Below are 23,343 nucleotides of genomic sequence, written 5' to 3'. Positions count from 1 at the left end.
AGCCAATAGCGATGAGAGAGGGGATGGGCGTGCCCTGCCAGAAGCCCTACAGCCTGCCTGCTACAGTGCAGAGGGTGGTGAGGGGCCAGCTGTCGGAGAGTGGTCAGGGAGCTGAAGTGGGAATGGGTCTTGGCCCCTTTTCCTGAGCATACTCAGAGGGACAGGATGGGGGAGCCCAGAAAGATCAGGAGCCAAGGCTGTACAAGAGGGGAACAGGATGGGGACTTTATCATAGCAGTTGCATGTCGCCTCAGTCAGTCAGGTTGGACAGGAAACGTTGGCAATTCTACCCAAGGAGGTAATTAAATAGATGAACCATCTGATTCCAGAGGAAGCAGCTTCCTGATGCCAGAGTGATGAATCCAGCTTTTCTGGAGAGAAAAGGGAGTGGCTTGGGATCAACATCCAACACCCAGTCCCTCAAGAGCCTTTGTTGACGTAGAAGTGTGCCTGACAACCCATTCAAATAGGGGAGGTTTCCCCCCCGACCCCCATGCTCATCAGATGATGCCTGTTACGGCATTCAAGGCTGCAGTGGCCCCTTCAGACGTCCCAAGAGGATGAGCCAGGAGTAAACCGCTGCTGCTTTTTTGGTTTATGACGGTTATATTACTGTTTTGTTATAAGCTGTCTTGAATACTTCGTTAAAAGGTAGGATATACTCATGATTCCTGATTGCCCAGGAGCATAGGTGGGGAGGAGATCAATTTGACTTGTGCGACTTTTGGGAACACAGAAAACAGCAAGTGGTAAATACAGTACAACCAAGGACAACATTTACAAATCTCCAGAAGGAGTGTGAATAGAGGGCAAAATTTTAGAGGTAAGACACTGCATGTCAGCAATAGTGCTTTGCCTTCTGGTTTTCAACTGGGTACAGGTAACACTATTCTTTATTACTAAATACAAATACAACCTGCTTACTTAGTTACATTAACAAATTGAGAAGAAAATTGAAATTGTTTTCATCAGCAGGAACACCAGAAGCGTTAAGGGGGCATCTTTGGTTGAGTGACAGGAATGGGTCAAAGGTCTGAGCCATTGTTTTTTGGGGAGTGTTTCTCACGCTGATGCACATGCTTAAAAGTAATGAAAACTCACTTTCTCCAGGCCAAGCAGGTTTAACTTGGAGATTGATTCAACAGGCCCTTCTCTTAGGCATTCTGTGAGAAAATGCCACTGAGGAAAAAAACTCTGAAAATGAAGGGAAAAGCTCCTAGCAAAGGCTGGAATGAGTCCATCTGATGCCGGGGAAATGCTGGATGTCATTCTCGACATTTTGTCAGGAGGGTTATATAGGAAAGCTGCTGCCAGACTGTTTCATCTTGGTTCTCCTTCAAAGAGCTGCCCGCAGGGGGTGGTAAGGGGGGGCTTTTGCACAGTCCCTGGGGGACTGCTGCAGTTAGAGACCCATGGATCATACCTGCAAAGATGCTGGAATATGCCCTGTGATGTCAGTGGCTGCCTCGTGCATGTGGAACAATAGGCATCTCTTTGGTGCAGGTGAGGAGGAGAACTCCTGTTCTAGCAACTCTGACAACAGACAGGCCTGGGAAAAATCTCAGCCCCAATCAATAAAAGAAACCCCATCCTTTGAAGCAATAAACTTGACATGTTTATTAATTAAACTATCACTTAAATAAAAAAGTGCATAGAAAATAAACATGTTTAAAAACTCCTTTTTTTGTACAACTATATACACTTATTTTTACATTCAGTCTTTCAGTCATTTCTTAAACTATTGAAAGTACTTCCTTCATCCCTGTAACAACGACAGGGAATTAACACTGATGCAGCACAAGCAACGCATTTCCTCTTTTTAAAGAAAAAAAACTCAGTTTGGAAGAACACAAGAAAAAAAGAGAAATTGGTTTTACATGATAAGTTGCTTTTTGTATGGATCAGAGCCCTGTTTACGTAGCTTTTGCAAAGTGGCTTGAGACATTTATTCACTACCTGTAGCTATTGAAGACGCTGAATCCAAGAAACACCACGAGCACAGTTCTCGGCAGAAAGGCAAAGCTGCAGGACCTTACTGAGAGACCAGAAAAGCACACAATGCAGTTGAGGAGCTCCACCAACTGGAATCCAAAAAAGAGGCGGTGGAGAGAAACAAGTTGTACAAGGGTTGGCTATTAAACACAGAAGGTCAGGAGAATCCACAGCCAAGCCCTCCAACCTCACTTCCAGGAGGTCCGCCCACAGGCAAGCTCAGACAAACAGCGCCTGCCCTCGCCTGCTACAGAACCCCTCTTGGAGGAGGGAGGTGTCCACTGGCCACGGGGCCCTTGGCCTGTTGCTTTTCCTGCCTTTTTAGCAACTGGAACACAACCATTATCTAAAGGATTAAAGAGAATTCAAAGCCAGGCTTCAAGACACAATGCAGTACGATATTAGTTCCTATAGATACCTTATTTATAGTAATAAAAACTTGCAGGTGTGGGGAGGAGAGCAGGGGATGGGCCAGCAGCAATCTGGCCAAATGACATGATTCTGCACAAAGGATGAATTTGACTAAAAACCCAGTATTGCTTCACAACAAAGAAGAGAAGATTCTTGCCCAGCCCTTTGCAGTGACCCGCTTTTCCTTTAAAAAAAATAAAACCTTTAAAGGGTGGACTGACTCTTAGTATTCTTAGATATCATGATCTGTCAGTTCGTAGAAAGATACATTCATATTGCCAGGAAGCTGTCCAAAGCAGCTTCCTTTTGCTCCCATTCCCTGCTGCTCTGGAAAGCTAAGCTCTCCCCAACTTCCCCCTCAGATGATGCAGCAGCAGCAGCAGCAGCAGCAGCTTTTTGGGGTTCAGACCAGCCTAAAGCAGCTCTGCTGCTCAGGACAGCCAGAAGATGGAGTAACAACAGGAGGAGGAGGAGATGCCTGTGAACGTGGGCCCCAACAAAGCCTTGCTTGAGCCAAGGGTTCAGAACCTGCTCAGTTTCCTTCAGGTGAAAAGGGGGGGGGGGGGCTCTTCTAGCAGCCACAGAGCAGCAGAGGATAGGAACTGTGTTTCTCCAGGCAGTGCAACCCAGAGGCCAATACAGAAAAAGGGGTCTAGACAGCCACTGCCTCTTTTCAACCCCAACCTGGGTCTTGCCTTTTTCTCCCAAACTGCCTCATGGATACGAAGCCCTGGCCTTGGGACAGTGAAGATGATGGGTCTGGAACACTGATTCCTCCTTCCAGGAGAGTGGTGGGTGGACCACTGGTAGCAGAAACAAGGGCCTTGCTGCGAGGGGGCTTAGCTGGAGCGGGCCTTGATTCTGCTATGTTTTAAGAGGGGTCCACAGGTTTTCTGCCTTGACTTTTGCCTGCTGGAATAAGACAGACTGGGGGGCAACCTGGTGGGAAACTGGGTGTTTACTCCTCTGGCCCTGAAACGAGGCAGGGAAGGGAGAGGAGGTTAGAGAGAATCTTGGCAGTTCTCCTCACATCCAGGGAGAGGAGAACGGAAGGCCCACCGATATCTGAATAGGGGTTGTTCCAAAAACCTCTCCTGAAAATGGGAGAAAGCTTCCTCCCTCCAAACTTAACCGTTAGCTAAAGCAGCACCCAAAAAGCCTCTTCTCCCTCCTGAGGGAAGAATCAGGATATGCCTGGCCCAAACCTTGGAAAGACCATCCTATTAAAATAAAACATTCACCCTTAAAATGGATTCTTTTAAATCAGGATGATACCATGACTGAAAAAATAGTCTCCTAAGTGCTCTTCCCTATGAAGTGCTGCTCATAGAAAAATATACAAAATATATTTACATTTATAAAACTTTAAATACTAAAGTGTAAACAGAACCAAGGAAAATCCAATGACTTAATTCAAGATGGCGCAACTGAAGGAGGCTGAGAAGTAGTGCTGCTTCTATAGGCTTGAAAATGGACATGGATTTAACAAAGTCCGGGATTCCTAATCTCTTTGCAAACACAGGGGGCTGTTGTTACAACTGCTGCCACGACAGCCCCTTGAAGGTTTACCAGTGCTTATTTCACGTCAGAAAACAAGCTGCTTACCACTGCTGCTTCCAAGAGGCCCATCTGGAGTGCTCCATTTCCACTTTGGGGGCCTCTAAATTTCTGACTGGAGGAGAGATATAGGGCCGGGGTCAGTTGTGAAAGTTCAGTTCCACAGGCTGTTCTCTGGGACAGGAGCTCCTCCTCTAAGGGTCTGCTTGTCCTCCTATAAGCCCACCCAAAGTACTTGGTACTCCACTGCCCAAACTGCTTGCTTGGGATTCCTCCCCAGTGGCCGCAGGAATTTTGGAGAATCACCACCAAGACGCCAGCCCAAGCTGGAACATGAGGGCAGGCCACACATTCCAAACTTGAGGGGGCAGCAAGGTGCCCTGGAAGAAATGCCTCGCCTTGCAGGCTAAGCAAGGCCTTGGTTGCTGCAGCCCCACACCCCAATTTTCCTAATCATACAGAACGCCAAAGTCCACCTTGTTCCAGGCAGGTCACACCCTACCAGACCAAGCCTACACATCTGCTACTATGGAGGGGCACCAGCAGCCTGACTCTTAACTCCGGCCACTGCTGTGGCTTGGCTTGGCTTGGCTGCTCAGTTGAGGAACCGTCGGCATTTCTTGGCACCGCAATTGCAGGGCAGCTTGTTGCTCGCATCTTCAATGGGAAACTTGTAGTCATAGGTGAGCTCTTCACCACGGTAGATCTTGCGCATAGCAAAGATGACAATATGCTTCTGCCCATCAATGTTGATGACTCGGGAGTAGCAGTTGGGCTCACAAGAGTGATTGATGAAGCGTGCTGCGTTCCCATGCATGGTGGCATCTACTACTTCTGAGTCATCAATACGGAACATGTAACAGCCAATGCCCTGAGACAGAGAGAGAGAGAACATGCATGATTGTGAGGTCTTGAAAGGCACTCCCTGCCATCTGCCTAACTGGGCAGGATAGCCCTGCCAACACCAGACCATCTCACTGCTCCACAATTTGCAGATCTGGGCAGCTGTTCCACTAGGAAAGCTGGAGACCGGCTAGCCATTCAAACTCACCTTACTGTCGTAATATTTCTCACGTTTGTCAGTTAATATGGAGCGAATCACATTGCCAGCATATTCAATCACCATCTCCCCTGCGTCAATGTTCCTTTTGCAGAACAGGCCTCGTCCATGGATAGGAGACCTGATAGGAAGGCAGAGGACACAAAGCTGACAAGCCTTGAGCTGTTCCTGGGGGCAGCTGGCAAGAGAGTCTGCCCTCAAAGATCTCCAAGGCCAGAAATGACATGAGATTTCCCTAGGTTGAGGCTGGTCAGTTGGCCCAGGTTTCCCCTCCTCCCCACTTTCTGTCAGAACCCCCACCTACCTGTAAACCCCAACTGCCTCCTTGGAGGTCTTCTTCAAGTGTCGGAACCGCATGGGCATTGGAAGATCCATGCTGGTTGCCCTCCTGAAGACAGACGAGAAAGAGAGTGCTTGAGGACCACATCTGACATAAAGCACTGACTTCTTCAACCTGTCATCTGATCCTTGATGCAGCTTCAAACTCCCTACATGAAGCACAACAGGACCCTAACATTCCCCCCTTCCTCCCTTGGCTTCAGGCTCTGGCCCCTTTATGAATTTTCTACCACCCATTTTGTAGTATCAAGAAGCAGTGGCTTATAGCTCAACTGTAGAAATCGAAGTTTCTCCCCCAACTTCCATCTTTCCAGAATTACAAATGAGTTACAAAAAGCAGCAGCCTGATAGGTCTCCCCTCCCATTATGTACCGGGCAGACTTCAGCTGCACCTCCTCTTCCTCCTCATCATTGGGATTGTACTGTGGGGGCTGGCGATGCTTAGAAGCCAGAAAGTTGAACATGTCAAGACCAGACTTCCTGAAGTGCAGAACAGAGGTATTACACATTACGTTGAGTGCCAGAGCAACTGGCTTCCAGAAATGCTCCTCAGACAAGAACAGTAGCAAGGGAGGGCTGGCCTGGCCAAAATGCCTTATGGCTCACCACTTGGTTCTGGCCTCAAAGAACTGATCTCCCTTTCCCCCCTGTCCCTTGTGCATCTTGTCTTTTAGACTGCCTGTCTTTCTCCTTTAATTGCTGTGAGCCACTTTGGAAGACCGTAATTGTCTGAAAAATGGGATAAAATACAACACATGAAGAACTCTTTAATAAAAAGAGGCAAGCAGAGACAACAGTCCTTTTGGGGGGGCATGTCCTGCCCACCCTGAATTTTTGAGCATGGGTGTCACTTTATTCCCTCCCCCCCCCCTTTCTGCAGGGCTTAAAACTTCTGTTTCAATTATATAGCAGCAACAGCAGCTTGGGGAGAAAGCAGGGAGGAATACAACTCCACTTGCCTGAGGTGCCCTTCAGCCCTGGCAGAGCCGTGGGGATTCACAGGGGGCTCCTTGGCCTCCTCTGGCTTGTGGAACCTGAACTTGTAGTTGGGGCAGTGCTTGGCTCCATACAGCTGCTCTATCAGGAACACGACAGCGTGGTGGAGAATGCCCAGCATCTGCAGCCCACTCACACCTGGAAGATGGAGAGCCAGGAAGAGCAGCTACAGCCCCAACTGAACCGAGCAAGGCAGAGGATGGGCTGCCTGGCCTTGGAACCCCAACAGCTCCAACAGCAGTTGTTCAGATAACCTCAGGCAGGCGGCCATGAGCACCAGCCTCAAGTCAGTGCAGCCCCAAGCCTACGCCTCGCTCTGTCCCACCCTCACAACTCATGCCATTCTGGTCACTCTGCGAGGCTTGCTTTGAATGAAGCAGCAAATGGGACACTCTGCTTCTTCTTTTCAAGAAAATGGCTGACACCTCTCCCCTCAGCCTACTCCCGCTGGTACCTGCGAAGGAAAGCTGTTTCAGGCGGGCATTCGACCGAGCTTCCTGAACTTTATCTGTCAAGGATTTCCAGGCCTCTAAGGTTAAGAGAAGAGAAACGAACAAGGATTTAATGGAAGGAACGGCAAAGCTCTCTTAGAACCAGACGTTCTACCATGTCACACTCCTATATCACCTTGAAACAAGCCCTTTGATGCAAGACTTTGATGCAGTAGCCCCTCTCTTGGACCTACCTTCAATACTTTCTGCACAGATCTGAAAGCCATCATCACTGGAGATTTCAAAAATCAGTCCTTTCTTGGGCTTCTTCTCTGCAAGGCTTTCTTTTCGTTTTCGCTCTTGCTGCAGCCAAAACATGAGGGGGGAGCTAAAGCTACCTTCTTCCTCCTCTTCCTCCTCCTCCTCCTCCTCCTCCTCCTCTTCCTCATGAATTTTGGAATCTGGAGGAAAAAATGAACCCTCATGACCTCCCAACCATGCAAATCACAACAGGAAACATTCTGAAAAAAGTTCCCGTGAATTTAACACCAATGAAGCAGGACTGTGATATGCAGAACTGCCAGATAGCTCTCAGGCAGGGCAAAAAGATGTCTGCCTTTACATACCTGCACGTTCTAACTCATTTGCAGTAGGCTGTGTTGGCTGCAATTCTGGGAGAGACTGTAGCTGCCTGTAGAGAGAAGGACTGTTGGAAAAAGGTGAGAGACCTATTTCAACTGAGGCCTTGTAGGCCTTCAGTATAGCTGAGAAGCTTGCCACCACCTTTGGTTAGGCTAATCATTTGACAGGAAGAAAAGTTCCAGGTACAGGATATGTTTCAGAAGTTTTCTGGCAGGCGCCTACATGTTTGGTGGGAGAAGAATAGATTCAGCAGAAGGCCTTTAGTGGTAATAGTCATTTTCTCTTCTAAGGAGCTGACTAGAATGCCTTGAGAAACACAACAGCGGATTCTATGGTGCTGAACAGTCAGGCAAATGTGGACCATTTATTTCCACAATAAGAACCTGGTGCTGTTTTCCTGGCTCTTTTGAAGTCCCCATTGGCATTTCAGGACTCAGATGCACCCAATATAAGAATGATTCTTGTTCTATAAAGGCAGTGGGAGTGAGTGTGGTCTTGGCATGCAGAACCCCTGCTGTTTCCTCCCCCAACCAGATTTAGCCCCAAGGGATCCACTTACCCTGCTGCTTTGTGGACTGGCTGCACTACATCTACTGTCTCCTCTGGGTGCACCCTCAAGGACTGAGACCTAGAATATATGGGCAGGTAGAATATAGCTTTAAAATCAGGCTTGTCACAAATCCAGTGACACTTCACTGAACTACAGAGGAGCACATTACTTTCACAAGGTTGGGGAGAGGCTGGTTTCTAGAGTAAGCACTGATGGAAGCCAAGTGGGAGGCTTTACAGTTACCACCTGGACTTCCCATGCTTTCAGAACCAACAAAAAGGCCCCAAACCAGCCAATGCCCTGCCCCCGTCCTGTTGATCCAGGAGCAGAGCAGGGTGAACTTGCCTCTCAGCCAGCAGGCAGCGACTACTATAGAACTGCTGAGGCTGCTTTGTTGGAAAGGGTAGGAAAGTCAGGGGACACAGCTCTCTCACCCTCCACCTGGGTCCTGGGCTGCCACCCTTGCGCCTTGCTGTGGAATGCATTGGCCAGGGAAGCTGTTCCAGAAGGGAGGCATCTTGGGTTTCTTCCCAGATCCTTTGCTGCCCAAAGGGGTCTGCAAGCGCTTAACTTTGGACTTGGCCCTCGCGGAGCCTGGCACAGTGGAGGCGGAACTCCCAGGGGAGGCTGAAGGGGCACAGGGGGGCAGTCTCTTTTGCTCCACCACTGCCGTGTCCATCAGCTGGGGAAAGTCTGAAAGTGGAGATGCCTGGGGAGGAGGGAGGTCCATTTGAGGTGGGGCAGGCCCAGCTTTGCACGCCAGAAGCTGCGTTAGAGGCTCAGCCTGGTAGGAGCTTCCAGGATCAGCTGACATGCCCACTGCCTGCGAGGAAGGCAAGACAGAGATGTTGGTCGCTGCAGCAGCTGTTGCCGCTGCCACCACCGTGGAAGCAGACTGAGCTGACGAGACCTCCTCATGTGATGGAAACATCCTGGAAGCTGCCAATGGCACTGAAGCAGGCTGGTCGGGGAGGCCCAGACCTCGCCGAGTGGCTTTGATTAAAAGGCTGTTGAGGGAGCTCATATCTGAAACGCCCGGCACTTCAGACCCCCCTTGTCCCAACAGGTGGGGAGGAACCACTGGGCCTGTGGCAGGTGCTGCAGGAGCTGGCAGGGGGGCCACATTCAGTGCAGACGGAGGGGACGCTAGGTGGCCAGACTCTGGCCCAGCTATGCTAGGAGATGTTCCAAGGGCCGCTTCTGCAGCGGAGGCTCCCACCCCCTGGGGCAACAGAGATGCCTGCTCAAAATACATAACCCCTGACTTGGAGCGCTTGATAATGCTGGGCAAGGTTCTAGGGGATGTAGCTCCCAGATCCAGCAGGCCTGGATGGCTGGGTGGCGGGGACTGAGTAAAGTTAATCAAGGTCATGTTTGAGGCGACGTCAGAAGGAGCAACAGCAGTAGGAGCAGGCTTCTTGTTCCTTCGGGAGTGCAGGCGCGCAATGGGCCGTTTCTTGCTGAGGCCGGTGGGTGGGGGGGTGACCGCAGGCCCAATATCTGCCCTTTGACTCGCCTCAGGGTCAGGCGGCTGCTGGACACCAATCAGGAGGCCCGGGGCAGAGCTGCCAAGGGCTGCTGGGAAACTGCTGCTGCTGCTGCCGCTGGAGGGGCTTGCAGAAAAGGAATGCAAGTGCTGTTGATGGGGCATGGGCAGCAGCCCTTTGCCAGCCGGGGGGAAGAGAGGCCTGGAGGAAGGTAAGCTGGGGTTTAGGCCTGCAGCCAGGGCAAGGCTGGCTGTGCCCATTGGCCCAAGAACAGAAGCCCCGGCCTCCATCACGGCTGGCCCAGAGCTGACCGAAGAGGTCAGCTGGATCTTTTGTGTAATCCCGTTGGGAAGAGTCTGGAGGACATACAAAGGCTGCATGTTCTGGTTCACAACCAAGAGCTTGTCAGCAGCTGCCTTCAAGTGGAGAGGGGCTGTCTGCACAGCAGCGTTCGAGATTGGAGATGGACCGGGGCTGTCTGTGGCATTTGGCCCATACTTGGGATTTTGGAGGGGGAGGGAGGGAGAAACTGGGAGGCCAGGGGTCCCAGTGGTCCTAGCCAAGTCTTGGCTGGCTCCAAGGCCGGCTTCTCTTGGTCCACAGGGTGGGCTGGCCAGGTGCTCTGCTTCCAAGTGGCTCTGAATGAAAGGATCGGGGCTTGGGGCCACTCGTGGGCTTAGCAGCGTTGGCTCTGCTTCACTGGAGGAAGGCTTTTCTGTGGCTGTCACCCTCTTTTCAGCAGAGTCTGTGGCAGGGAGAGCTAGCATTGACCTCTCCCCTGAGGAGGCAAGGGAAGGTTCCGGAATGACTGCAAGTCTGCCATGGTTCTGACTGGGGACGGCAGGGCTCCGGGTGGTCAGGACCGAGAGATCAGAAGGCAGCTCTAAGGGCAGCTCAAACTGCTCCTCTGCTGAAATGGATGAAGAGACACTGCTGTCTACTGGCTCAGCTGCTGGTAGCTGCTGGGAGAACACCTCAAAGAGGCCCATATCTTTGCCCCGATTGCTGTCAAGGCCCAGCCCTTCTCCCAGGGTGAGGAGCTCCGAGGATGAAGACTCCGGGCTCTCTCCCAGGGCCTGCATCGAGGGAGTGTTCTTCAGCACAAAGTCCATGATGTCCGAAGGAAGAATGTTCCCACAGTCGTCACTGTTGTTGTTGTCGGAGTCTGACTTCAGCAGCTCTGTGCTGAACGTATCCAGCAGGTTCTTCTCAGAGGGCTCTGTGTTGGGACGAGGACGGCGGCCAACAGCTTCTAGGGAGCTCAGCTGAGCTTCCAAAGAATCCTGGTTTTTGACCCGGCAGTTCTCCATTTTGGGATCTGCGGTTTTGTGGCCCACTGAACTCTTGGTCACTTGCACTTTCTCCCCGCTATCTTCACTTCGTTCAAGTTTTAAGCTTTCGGTTCCATTTTCTTTGCCACCCCTCTTGTTCCCCGGACTGATTTTCCTTGTGGTCACTGTGACACTTGTATCACTTTCCGTTCCATCATCCACACCATCTAGCTGGGAGATTTTGGGGAGGTTGATCTGTTCCTCTTCACGGAATAAACTATGAGAAGCAGTGTGCTCATCTGAGCTTGAGACAACTGTTCTAGTGAAGTTGTAGTAATACAGGTCTTCCTCATCTGATGTGCTGAGATCATCAGCACCATCCACTTGTCCCTCAGCAGACCGCCTTCCTCTCTTCTTGCCTGTGGAGTTGCTGTAGAAGGGAAGGTCCTCCTCACCATATGATCTCACACCATACAAAGGGGTAAGACCAAAGAACATGTTGGATCTGGCACGTGCGCTACGCCGGGGATATCGCCGCTTGTAAGACCCATCTTCCTGCGTTTTTGCTCCATCCTGGAGCATCAAGCTGCTGTCTTGAACAGGCAGATTTGGATAAGGTGGATCACTTGGGGCTGCTGAGGATGAAGTAGAATTTTGACTTTCTGGGACAACACAACTATTTCCTGAGTGCTCTGGAATGGAAGTGGACTGGGACCCAGAAGCTGGTTTGCAAACCTTAGGCTGAGATTCTGCATCATTCTCCCTCTGAATATTCTTGGATTGGCTTTCACCTTCCATCTTGAGTGGAGTCAGAGTTACTTTCACTGTGCGCTTCTGTGAAGTCTGCAAATCCTTGGAAATGGCCGTTTCACTCTGGAAAGGTGCTTTGGCTGCCCCCTGGCTAAGCAAACTATTGTCCATGAGCTTCTCAACAGCAATGCTATTATAGTGCTTCTGATTAACGTGCTCGGGTGTCATTGCCTGATGAACAAATTCTGTCTCTGCACTTTCTTTGTGGCTACTTGGGAGGAGACTTAAACTCCTAAAAAGCTTACTAGAATGTCTCTCTTTTGTTCCCTTTTTCATTTTTTGTCGCCTCTCTCTACCCACAGAAGGGACTGGATCATTCATACAAGATCGGTTACTCACTCCTGAAAATGGTGAAGTCTTTGCTTCTGGAGCTTCGTAAAAGCAATTTTTGTCTGGCTGTGCTAGATGCTGGTCTTGTTCTTTCTTTGGGGGTTTCTGATGCAACAGTGGAGAAGCCACAGATTCTTTGGGAGAAAACAGCCCAGAAGGGCACTCTGGAAACTTCCCTCCCTTGCTTGGGTTTATTTCTATGCCAGAGGAGCTTTGCCCATGACAGCCTGCTTTTGAGTTCCCACAGGAAGCACTCGAATCTTTGGGGCTCAGCAGCTTACCCTTCTCTAACTTGGCAGAAAAGGGCCCTCCAGAAGACACAGTTTCAAAGGAGAGGGTTCCCTCCAGAGGAGAAGCTCCTCTGCCTCCACTTGCTACTGCTGGACTCTGACAACCGAGAGGGGTGTCCTGGAGAGCAATGTGCAAGGCTGCTGGTCCCACAGAACGTTCTGTAAGTTTGATGCTAATGTCGTGCTCTGAGGCAGGACTCATGCTGGGTCCTGAAGAGATGGTGCTGTGTCGAGCATTAGTGGTCCCAACTCTGGTGGGAGGCAGCATCCAGGACCTCAGTGGCTGTGAAAACAGAGATGTGCTGGGCCTCCTGGAGCCGATGCTCCGAAGTCCAGAGGACAACAGAGGATCTCCCACAGTTACGATCTCATGTGTCACAGGGGTAGGGCTTCCTAGAGAGAGATAATTAAAAAAAAAAAATTGAATCCAATGAACCCCAAAGAGACCTGATCCCCAGGGCCAAACACTTGTCTCTAGTTCAGTTCTGCTCTTTTTTCCCTCAAATAAAGCTATCACAAACAGCCTCCTTGGTGCTTTCCAGGTAGAAAGGCAGGCTGTAACTCAAAATAACACAGCGGGACTAGAAAAACAAAGAGAACAAAATTTTTCCCAGGCTTTAAGTTACAATATGGCTGGTTGAGTCTTATCTGGAAATACTTTTTAAGGTATTTAAATTATTTAAATATCTGGATATACTTCTTACATGTAAGAAAAATAAATTTTCAAAATTCTAAAGCTACAATCAAGTCAAAAGCCATCACAGGAAAAAGAAGGGTATGTGTCTGTGAGCCAGACCTGCAGAAGGCAATGGCCTCGAACCAGGAGTTCGCTGGGAAGGAGCAAAACTTGGTGTTCTGACCCGCAGAGCCTTGAAGTTCTGAGGATGTGAAGAAAGATCTGCAGGTGGAGGGTTTATGTCATCTGATACTGCATGGCCATCTCTGGCTGGAATTTCTGCTGCAGAAGAAAAACAGGAGCACCATCCAATTTGAACTAAAATCAAAATGTATTTGAACAACGTATTTCAGGGGAAGAAAAAACCCGAAAGAAGGCATTTCTTTTTCCACAGGAAAGGGAAGGGCCCTAGCACCTTACCATCATGAAATAAAAGTGAGAACTGTATGCATTGGGGAGGTATGCTTTTATGATGTGAATACTCCTCTCTTCTACCCCAGCCGAGAAGTTGGCTATCTCCAGTTTCTCAGGCAGCAAGGAAGGACCCCGTGAGATACACATTCCAGAACTCACAGAGGAGGAAGATGACTCAACCACCCGTGTTCCACCTGCCCTTTTGTTCTCCATTATGCACAAGAGATGCAACTACTTATGCAAAGTAGGCATAGTTTACAGCCTAATTTCTAGACCCAAGGAAGAGGAAGCCACAGTGACCACTTAGCCCCTTTCTGGCTTCCCCTGAAACTGGGCAACAGCTACAAAGAAGTACTTTTGCAGGCCTGACATGCGAACTTTGCAGCATTCAGTTAAAGGGACTTTCTAAAAAGAAACTGCGCAGGCAAGACAAACAGTTTGTCACAAAGGAACCGCTTCTGTTGGAACACACCTGAAAGTGGCACTGGGCTGTGAGCAATAGTTCGGTTGTCATCGTGCTCCATGGTGCTGTTGATATCTGACTCCAGGAGGGGAGGACGACATTCCATGATCTTGCACGTGTAAACACAACGCTTTCGAGCATCTGTTGTGCTCCAATAAACTCGGGAGCACCTGGACAAATAATATGTGCACCAGGTAAGTGCTGGGACAACAACATAACTTTTCTGGAAATTTTGAGGCCATAGAAAAAATGTTGGATGTTTTGGAAAAAAACAAAAATAATTTTAAAGCATCTTTTATCAAGTTTAGTTTCCCACAAAATGAATTCAATTAATTTACATAGGTTATAAAAGTACATTAATGTTGCTAAAATAGAGCAATTCAACCCCCTTATTTTTCAGTGAGTATATGATGGGCTTTTTTTTTTCTCTTTTAAGTTGTGGGCTTTTTGGGGGGGATTTCAAGCAGAGGCTTACAAGAAGTGTCTTCTAACCCCAGGATGATCAAGCTTCTCCATCTTCCTGAACAAGCAACCAGTTTATAATCTAACTGCTGGAACATCATTACAGTCTCAGTCCTCTAAGGCCATATCAGACTGGCAAGTGGATAGAAACAGAACTGCCACTTCTACAAAAGTAAACAAGAGGGTCTGCAAATTCTTTCTACTTGTGAAAATGGCTGTCCCTCAGTGGCAGATATTACTTATCTTGGTGGCTACAATATGTCCCTAAAAATACAGAAGAACCATTTTTTATTGTTATATGAGGAATTTCTAGGGGGAGGCTGTTCAAAAGAGCAGATACACGAACAGAAAAGCACAGCATCTACAAGCTTGCACACCCATCACCTTGTGGAAATGGGGAAGCACAAGCAGATTTTCACAGGACAGGTTGGGTAGGTCAAAACCAGTTGGAAAAGGGCCCTGGAAGTCCTCTGGTGCCAAGGTCAAAAACAGCATTTTGACTTGTTTTTGAAGTGCAGGTACTCAAACACTGCATAGTGTAATGTGCTTATGTCAGCATGTATCTGCCACCAAAGGCTACTGAATTCCGGACCAAGTAAAGCTTCTGGATTGTCTTCAAAGGCAACCCCATGTACACCACATTGCGGTAGTTCAAACAAATGACCATGAGTTTGTGAAATACTATTGTGAGGTCCTCATGCTCCAAACAGGGCTGCAACTAGTGTACCAGCTGAAGCTGGACAAAGGTTCTCCCAGCCATGGCCTCTACCTGCCCATCCAGCAGTAGCTTCAAGTCCAGGAGGACCTCCAAGTCACAGATCTGCTCCTTCAGGGGCACTGTCTCTCCATCAGGAGACAACATTGTAGATGCCAAGGAACTCAGACAAACATGGACTTGCTTGGTTTAATTTTAGCCTGGTTCATCCCATCCAGACCCTTATTGCCTTCAGACACTGAGTCAAAATACTGATGGCATCTCCTCTATGGCCCAGGGTAAAAATCTGTAACATATGCAGTTAAGCATCCTGAAGATACTGTGCCCTGATGACCAACCTTACCAGCTTCATATGCATCTTACAAAGTAGGGGAGAAAGAACTGAACCCTGTAGCAACCCACAACGGAGCAGCTGCTTGGCTAATCCTGACCAACTGGAACTACCTGCTCAAGGAGTGATTCTAATTAACCAGCGCTCGCAGATGGTCCAGAAGAATTCCACGATCAGTGGTAATGAAGGCTGCTGAGCGGTCCAAAGGGATTGGGTGGGGTGCATTATCCCCATCCAACTCCTGACAAAAGCCATCAACAAGAGTAACTGACACAGTCTCCATCCCATGTCCAGATCTGAATCCATACTGAAAATGGGCCAGATAATCTTCTTCTAGGGTGTTCTGTAACTGTGCCTTGACCACAGTCTTAGTAATTTTCACCAAAAAGGTGAAGTTATAGACAGGATGATAGTTTCAAATACCAATGGATCCAGGGAAGTCCTGTTTAGGTGGGGGTGTGGCAGAGTCTCTTTCAGGACTATTGGCCCGCTCTTGAATGAGGGCACTGACTACTTCCTAGATCCAATCTGTCACATTCTCTAACCCCTAAGGAGCCAGAAGGGACAAGGATTAAGCCTAATAATAACCACTCACAAGAAGCCAAGATTTCAGTGAATCTGAGTAAGTTTACTGACAAAATGCTGCTCTGACTGGTGACAGCAGCCAGGCAGGAGATCTACTTGTTGCGTCTCCCTGAAAGGGAATTAGGTACCCTAAACAAGGCCTCTGAACAAAGCTTGTCAACACAATAAGAGAAGTAGCAACATTTCACATCCCTTATCACCAACTTGGTGATAGGCTCCAACTTGATTTCATACCCATGCTTGATCAGATTCATTTTCCATCTTCCTCCACCAGTTCTTTACAAGTTTCTCCTCCTGCTTGATCTCCTGGAGGTCCTTGGTACATCCAAGGAGCCAACAGGATTGATCAACAGGGAGAGGCTGCCTGGGGGGAAGCACATAAGTGCCTGGGTCACTTCCTGTGCCATGGGTAACCTGCAAGATCACTGGGAAAATCTCCTAGGGTCAATCAGAGACCTTTTGGATCTAAAAGTCACTTGGAGCTGACCATCTTAATTGGCCCATTTACCTTACAGAGGTCTAGGAAGTGATCTGACTATGGCAAAGGACAGATGGGAATGCCCTCCTTATCCAGATCACCTCTGCTTGGACACAAGAATGAGGTCGAGTGTGTGGCTGCCTACTTGTGTTGGGCCTGAGTATTTGGGACAGCCCATTATCCACCTTGCTTTTGCAACTGCTGCTTGTTCACAACACAGGAATGTGTAGGGAAGACCTGTTGCGTACATTTACAAATCATGTACAGGGGAGAGAAAGGTTTTAGTATATGGATGCCGTATCTTAAAAGTATTCATTGTTCTAAAAGAAATTACAGGTAGTCCTCATTTACCGACTGGTAGTCCTTTTTATCGACTGCCTCATTTAGCAACCATTTGAAGTTATGATGGTGATAAAAAAGTAACTTTACAACCAATCCTCACATTTACGACCTTTGCAGGTCTATAAAGCAAAAGAAAGCTGAAGGCAGATCGTAAGCAGTTGCGGTTTCACTTAGCGACTGCTTTGCTTAATGACCAAGTTGCTGGTCCCAATTGTGGTCACTAAATGAGGACCACCTGCTTCATAATCCAGTGAAAAAATTGGACAACGAAAAATAAGGAAACTAAAAAGGGATGAGGGAATGGGAATGTTACAGTGGGGCAAAGAAGTATTTAGTCAGCCACCAATTGTGCAAGTTCTCCCACTTAAAAAGATGAGAGAGGCCTGTAATTTTCATCATAGGTATACCTCAACTATGAGAGACAAAATGAGAAAAAAAATCCAGAAAATCACATTGTCTGATTTTTAAAGAATTTATTTGCAAATCATGGTGGAAAATAAGTATTTGGTCACCTACAAACAAGCAAGAGGTCTGGCTCTCACAGACCTGTAACTACTTCTTTAAGAGGCTCCTCTGTCCTCCACTCGTTACCTGTAGTAATGGCACCTGTTTGACCTTGTTATCAGTATAAAAGACACCTGTCCACAACCTCAAACAGTCACACTCCAAACTCCACTATGGCCAAGACCAAAGAGGTGTTGAAGGACACCAGAAACAAAATTGTAGACCTGCACCAGGCTGGGAAGACTGAATCTGCAATAGGCAAGCAGCTTGGTGTGAAGAAATCAACTGTGGGAGCAATAATTAGAAAATGGAAGACATACAAGACCACTGATAATCTCCCTCGATCTGGGGCTCCATGCAAGATCTCACTCTGTGGGGTCAAAATGATCACAAGAACGATGAGCAAAAATCCCAGAACCACACGGGGGGACCTAGTGAATGACCTGCAGAGAGCTGGGATCAAAGTAACAAAGGCTACCATCAGTAACACACTACAATGCCAGGGACTCAAATCCTGCAGTGCCAGACGTGTCCCCCTGCTTAAGCCAGTACATGTCTGGGCCCGTCTGAAGTTTGCTAGAGAGCATTTGGATGATCCAGAAGAGGATTGGGAGAATATCATGTGGTCAGATGAAACCAAAGTAGAACGTTTTGGTCTAAACTCAACTTGTCATGTTTGGAGGAGAGAGAATGGTGAGTTGCATCCAAAGAACACCATACCTACTGTGAAGTATGGGGGTGGAAACATCATGCTTTGGGGCTGTTTTTCTGCAAAGGGACCAGGACGACTGATCCGTGTAAAGGAAAGAATGAATGGGGCCATGTATTGTGAGATTTTGAGTGAACACCTCCTTCCATCAGCAAGGGCATTGAAGATGAAACGTGGCTGGGTCTTTCAGCATGACAATGATCCCAAACACACTGCCCGGGCAACGAAGGAGTGGCTTCGTAAGAAGCATTTCAAGGTCCTGGAGTGGCCTAGTCAGTCTCCAGATCTCAACCCCATGGAAAACCTTTGGAGGGAGTTGAAAGTCCATGTTGCCCAGTGACAGCCCCAAAACATCACTGCTCTAGAGGAGATCTGCATGGAGGAATGGGCCAAAATACCAGCAACAGTGTGTGAAAACCTTGTGAAGACTTACAGAAAACGTTTGACCTCTGTCATTGCCAACAAAGGATATATAACAAAGTATTGAGATGAACTTTTGATATTGACCAAATACTTATTTTCCACCATGATTTGCAAATAAATTCTTTAAAAATCAGACAATGTGATTTTCTGGATTTTTTTCCCCATTTTGTCTCTCATAGTTGAGGTATACCTATGATGAAAATTACAGGCCTCTCTCATCTTTTTAAGTGGGAGAACTTGCACAATTGGTGGCTGACTAAATACTTTTTTGCCCCACTATATGTCTTTTTTCAGAGCTTTTGCATCTCTTGTTGGGAACAATACCAGCCAACCAACACTCCCCAGCAGCCCAGGTTTCTTGGACCATTTTGCGGTTTCTTCCAGAAAGAGCAGGTGACACAGGAGCAGCTTCCACTTACTGATATCCAACAGGAAAGAGTTTGTCTTCACAGTCAGAAAGATCACTCAGGATGCCGAGACAGTCGATGCTCATCGACCCTGTATGGAAGTAGAAGAAGAGTTGAGCCACAAGAACAGCAGTGGCGGCAAGAGACCACTGGACCTCACGTCACAAAGGGGCTTACCGATCATCACATGGATGTTCTCTGGTTCCAAACCATTCAGGAACTTCCGCCTTAAGCTGATTCCTTCAAAATCCACAAAGACTCTTCTCAACACCTCAAAGCCATTCTCTGGCACCATCTACAAGCAAACCCACAGCAGATGTGAGTCATCTGGACACAGAACAGGTGAGAAGTGAGAAGGGAGGAAAGAGGCTCAGGACTTACCTCCCCTTTGATCAGGTCCTTGTGTCGTGGGCAGTACACCTTCTTATCCTCCAAGAAGACACAATTTTTGGCCCGAGAACACATAAAATGGTAGTTGCTGGTGCAAGTGGCTAGGCAGCAGCCAACTGTGGCACCCGACTTCTGGCAGAACTCACACCGCTGCAAGATTGGCATGTTACTCTGATTGTCAAACTGCATGAATACTGCACAGTTAAAATGAATGTTACATATCTGTTCAATATTACGTCAGAGGATTCCTACTGGTCCATCTTTCTTGCCCTAGCTATAAGCAAGCGTAGCTACTTGTCCAAATTTTTACTAATTAAGCATAACTTTAGGGTTATATCTTTATATTTCACTAATTTAAACATACTAATTTAAGTCTGTTCATTTCACAAGCCAGCTGAGAAAAATCAAGTGTGATTAACGTTGATAGCTGATTTGAAGCAAGCAGAATGGATCAGCGATTAAGAAAGAGATTGCACCTCAGTTCAGCTGGTTGGGGCCTGCCACCTTAATTGCTGAAAGACACCTTTCTATTCCATGGGCTGCTAAGTATCTGCAAAGGGCAGCCCATTCCACCCTCTGCAGACTCCTTTCTTCTGTTATTAGCATTACTGTAATAAAATGACAACATTCAAGTAAAAGATGTTTTTTGACTTTTTCCAGAAATCCTGTCGGAAGAAGACTAGCTTTCTTTTTTCTTTTTTCTATATACCGATCTGTGAACTCCATTACTTAAATTGCAGTACAAACTCTCTTGTTCTTGTAGCAGTCAAGGAGACAAAGAACGAAACAGAATCCTTTGCAGTCACACATCCTACCCACCAGCTGCTTCCCACGAATCACTGCCACGTGCACATTCTTCAAAGAGCCGTCCTCCTCCTCAAACACTTCAGCTGACCACAGAGCACAATTCACATGGGTCCACTCATTCTGGCCAATGTAGAGGAGACGGCCAGCATCCTGTAGAAAAGTAAACAGCCCACCAAAGACACTCAGAACCAAAAGGCGTGGCATTCCATCCTGATCACAGAACTAGGTAGCAGGTGCTGCTGAAGGAAAAGCTGATAAACAGGCAGGTTCAGAAAATCCAAGATAGTCTTGCAGACAAGAAACTCCAGGCTCCTATTATTTATACCTCAATTCAAAGATTTCTAAATCCCCTGTAAGGATCTAAAATTTCCTTAAGTAAGAAAATTCATCCTTGTCTTAATATGAGCAATACATGAATGAAACAAAGACTGAAATAACTGCTGGATAGGGTGGATCCCCAAAGCAGTCCAGTTTCTCTGGCTGAAGACCTCCTGTGACAGAGAATATGTTGCCCACACGTGGAACTGGCGCTACCGTTGACATGCTCTCACTGTGGAAACAGTACTTCTAATGTTGAATCAAAATCTGTCCTTGTTTTGGCTTTAGGGGCAGCAGAAAACAAACTTCTGCTCTCTTTCCTTCCTGGGGCACAACACGTTGCTCCTCTGAGTGTTAGTTTACTCATTTTCTGAAAGCCTGCCTTGTTGGTTTTTCGTGCTCATGACCACCTCATCTGTATTCCCCAATGTCCAAGCCTGTTTCAATTTATGTATATCCTTGGTAAAGATCTGGTTCACATGGTGAGCCTAGCCATGATTTGTTCAACTATGGTTTCTTGAATAAATCACAACTGGCTGAGTTCATGCAGTACACTAAGCCCAAACCAAACACATGATGTCTTAGGAGCCCTGTGAGAATCAGCTAAACTGTGGCTGGAGATAGAACTGGAACTGGATGTAGCTGAGGTCTGAATACCGTAATGCCTTGGAAGATTGCACCTGTCCTTTTTGCTGTCACATCATCATGCCGTTACTGTTCCTTTGGTTTATGGCAAACTGATCAGCCCAACATGACATATGTAACTGCTAAGCCAGGTATTCTCTACCCTCCGTTTATGCATATTAACATTTTATTTCACCATGTGTTTTTCCCTAACCCTTTTGCATCTGTTTCTATTTTTTTTTTTTATTTTAAAATAACAAGGAAAACAAAAAAACCCCAAGAATAATTATAATGCAAATACATACGCTAAAAAAAGAAGAAACAACACATAAAGAGTGCTTTAAAAAAAGGTGAGAAAAGAAAAGAAAAACAAAAAATAGTATATCATTACAACTGTTACAATTCTTTCTTTATTTATGTATTTATTAAGCAAATTTATATAGCTGCCCATCTCATCAAAGTGACTCTGGGCAGCGTACAACAATCAGATAAAAGACAGATATAAAAACAATAGAAGAAATATAAAAAACCACATTAATAAATACTGTGAAAAAACATAGGGGAAGGGGAATAAAAATGGCCCTCTCAGCAATGGAGCCATCTAAGCAGGTCTCTGGTTCCCTGGGATCCCAGGCCTGATCACATAGCCAGGTCATAAGTATATATACTTACCTAGTGTAAATATAATTCAAGTACATATATATTTATTTCTCTTTCCATTGTACCAAAGTCTTTGAATTTTGTACTAGACTTCTGAGATATTACCAAACCCTCCCAGGTCTGAGTCATCAGTAAAGAATGGAAGGAATCCTTCAATCACTATTATTTTTCTAGTTCTCTTTTTCCAAATGCTTCTTAAAAAGCAGGAGACTGTGAGTTCTAGGCCTCTCTTAGGCATGAAAGCTGGCTGAGTGACTTTGGGCCAGTCCCTCTCTCTCAGCCCAATCCACCTCACAGGGTTGTTGTTGTGGGGAAAATAGGAGGCAGGTGTATTAGGTATGTTTGCTGCCTTGAGTTGGCCAAATATTTTTTAAAAAGTGGAATAAAAATATAACCACTACCACCACCACCACAATCTCCTTGACAGCAGTATCTGCTAACTGCATTTAGCCAGTCTGCTTACCAAAGTCTCATGGGGGACTTAATCAAATGTTTTTAACTGCCAAATTACATCACTCCAAGTTAGGAAGATGACTCAAGAGATTGGTCTGCCAGGATTAGTTTAACTAGACTGAGCAAGCAGAAGCACCTAAAGAGGACTGAAATCAGAGTTTGGAAGGGAGAAACATGCCAATTGCCAAATTCCTTCCCCAGCTACTTACATTGCCTCCATCATCACCATACTTCAAACAAAGAGCACACTGCCGGTTGTCTTCCACATCTGGAGGAGGAGCAAGTTCTGGGCTGTCATCCTGGCTTCTGTCAGAACCTCAAAGCAAACAGAAAGAATTAATTCCTAACAAAGAATATTAGGAAGAAACACGGAATGAAATGAAGTATGGGAGCAATCAACTGATTTGCAAAGGGCCAGAGCAGTAAGATCTCTTGCTCTTTCCAGCAAAGCAATCCAAGCAATGACACCAGCATCGGAGGGGCACTGTGTTAATTTCATCCGCACCCTGCCAGAAAGTGGACAACTAGGCACCTCTAGCCAGGTTCCTCTCTCTGCCCGAGTTTAACAGAAAAATGCTACCCCAAAGCTTAAAACTCATCTTCCAGGAGAACTTCCTCCAGACAGTGCAAGAGAATAAGGCTCAATTTCTCACTGGATAAGGGTGGGGTAGGAGGATGCAGCGGAGTCGGGGAGTCTGGCTCTCCAGGCCCTTTGGATTTTGGAGCTGGAATTATTTTCTTCATCAGAGGGGGTTGCTGAGCACAACGATTTTCTTCACGTTCCTGCCACTGTGCATAGTTATGGTCAAGGGATGGGGGCAAGACAGCATTAGGCAGCATTCCACTGCTAAAAGACAATAAGAGATATGACCAAAAGTTAGATGCCGCTCCCAAAGCCCTTCAGATTATCCCTGCAGAGCAAGGTGAATTGCCCCATGTCCCTTCTGGGCAATCACAGCACAGAACAGCAGCAGGGAATTCCTGCTTCCTTCCAGATGCTTCTGGGGTCAACTACAGTTGCCGCACAGAGCCAGAGAGACAATCTGGAAATTCCACATGATTTCCAATGGGCAACATTATGGTACCACCTTTGTTCTCAATGTGCAACCAATCAGTTACAGAGAGTAACTTCAGGAAGCAGAGCAATTACTTACTTTGCTGTGACCTTATTTGGTTCCCAAAATCTGGACTTCTTTACACTGAACCACGGAAAAACTCGCTCCATTTGCTAAAGCAGAAAACCACAATTTTTAGTAAGATTCAGTATTACTTTGCCTGGTGTTAAGCATTTAAGAAAACTGTCTCAGAGCTCTGCAGATTTGCCAGCACAATGAATTTATGACAGATTTAAAAACTCTGTCCCTTTGGAGAATTGGAGCTGCTCTGGGAGTAAGGGGAACGCAGCCTTTCCGCGAG

General features: G+C 47.1%; 1 protein-coding gene across 6 annotated transcripts in view; it reads right to left on the bottom strand.

The window, feature by feature from the left end:
- Window positions 1-1,602: 1,602 nt before the first annotated feature.
- KMT2A (lysine methyltransferase 2A) overlaps window positions 1,603-23,343 on the bottom strand; it is a 50,059-nt gene continuing 28,318 nt past the window's right edge. Inside the window, exons 18-36 of one of the 6 annotated variants that reach the window (XM_088138820.1) lie at window positions 23,082-23,155; window positions 22,581-22,774; window positions 22,137-22,243; window positions 19,885-20,022; window positions 19,057-19,248; window positions 18,853-18,970; window positions 18,688-18,766; window positions 13,729-13,889; window positions 12,963-13,124; window positions 8,413-12,559; window positions 7,988-8,056; window positions 7,413-7,477; window positions 7,041-7,247; window positions 6,810-6,884; window positions 6,324-6,493; window positions 5,732-5,844; window positions 5,325-5,408; window positions 5,012-5,141; window positions 1,603-4,831 (exon numbers count right to left, since the gene is read on the bottom strand). In XM_088138820.1, the coding sequence (XP_087994946.1) occupies window positions 4,556-4,831; window positions 5,012-5,141; window positions 5,325-5,408; window positions 5,732-5,844; window positions 6,324-6,493; window positions 6,810-6,884; window positions 7,041-7,247; window positions 7,413-7,477; window positions 7,988-8,056; window positions 8,413-12,559; window positions 12,963-13,124; window positions 13,729-13,889; window positions 18,688-18,766; window positions 18,853-18,970; window positions 19,057-19,248; window positions 19,885-20,022; window positions 22,137-22,243; window positions 22,581-22,774; window positions 23,082-23,155 (6,561 nt within the window). In that variant the 3' untranslated portion in view covers window positions 1,603-4,555. Of the gene's footprint in view, window positions 4,832-5,011; window positions 5,142-5,324; window positions 5,409-5,731; window positions 5,845-6,323; window positions 6,494-6,809; window positions 6,885-7,040; window positions 7,248-7,412; window positions 7,493-7,987; window positions 8,057-8,323; window positions 12,560-12,962; window positions 13,125-13,728; window positions 13,890-18,687; window positions 18,767-18,852; window positions 18,971-19,056; window positions 19,249-19,884; window positions 20,023-22,136; window positions 22,244-22,580; window positions 22,775-23,081; window positions 23,156-23,343 lie in introns of those variants that run through there. The other 5 variants (XM_088138816.1, XM_088138817.1, XM_088138819.1 and 2 more) reach the window with 5 other exon arrangements.

Source organism: Python bivittatus, unplaced genomic scaffold (assembly GCF_059951505.1).
Source record: "Python bivittatus isolate LINGU-HERP-01145 unplaced genomic scaffold, Pbiv_v1 ctg000320_np1212, whole genome shotgun sequence".
Classification (NCBI taxonomy): Eukaryota; Metazoa; Chordata; class Lepidosauria; order Squamata; family Pythonidae; genus Python; species Python bivittatus.
The sequence above is the reverse complement of the archived record's forward strand: the minus strand, read 5'-3'. Positions and strand labels throughout refer to the sequence as shown.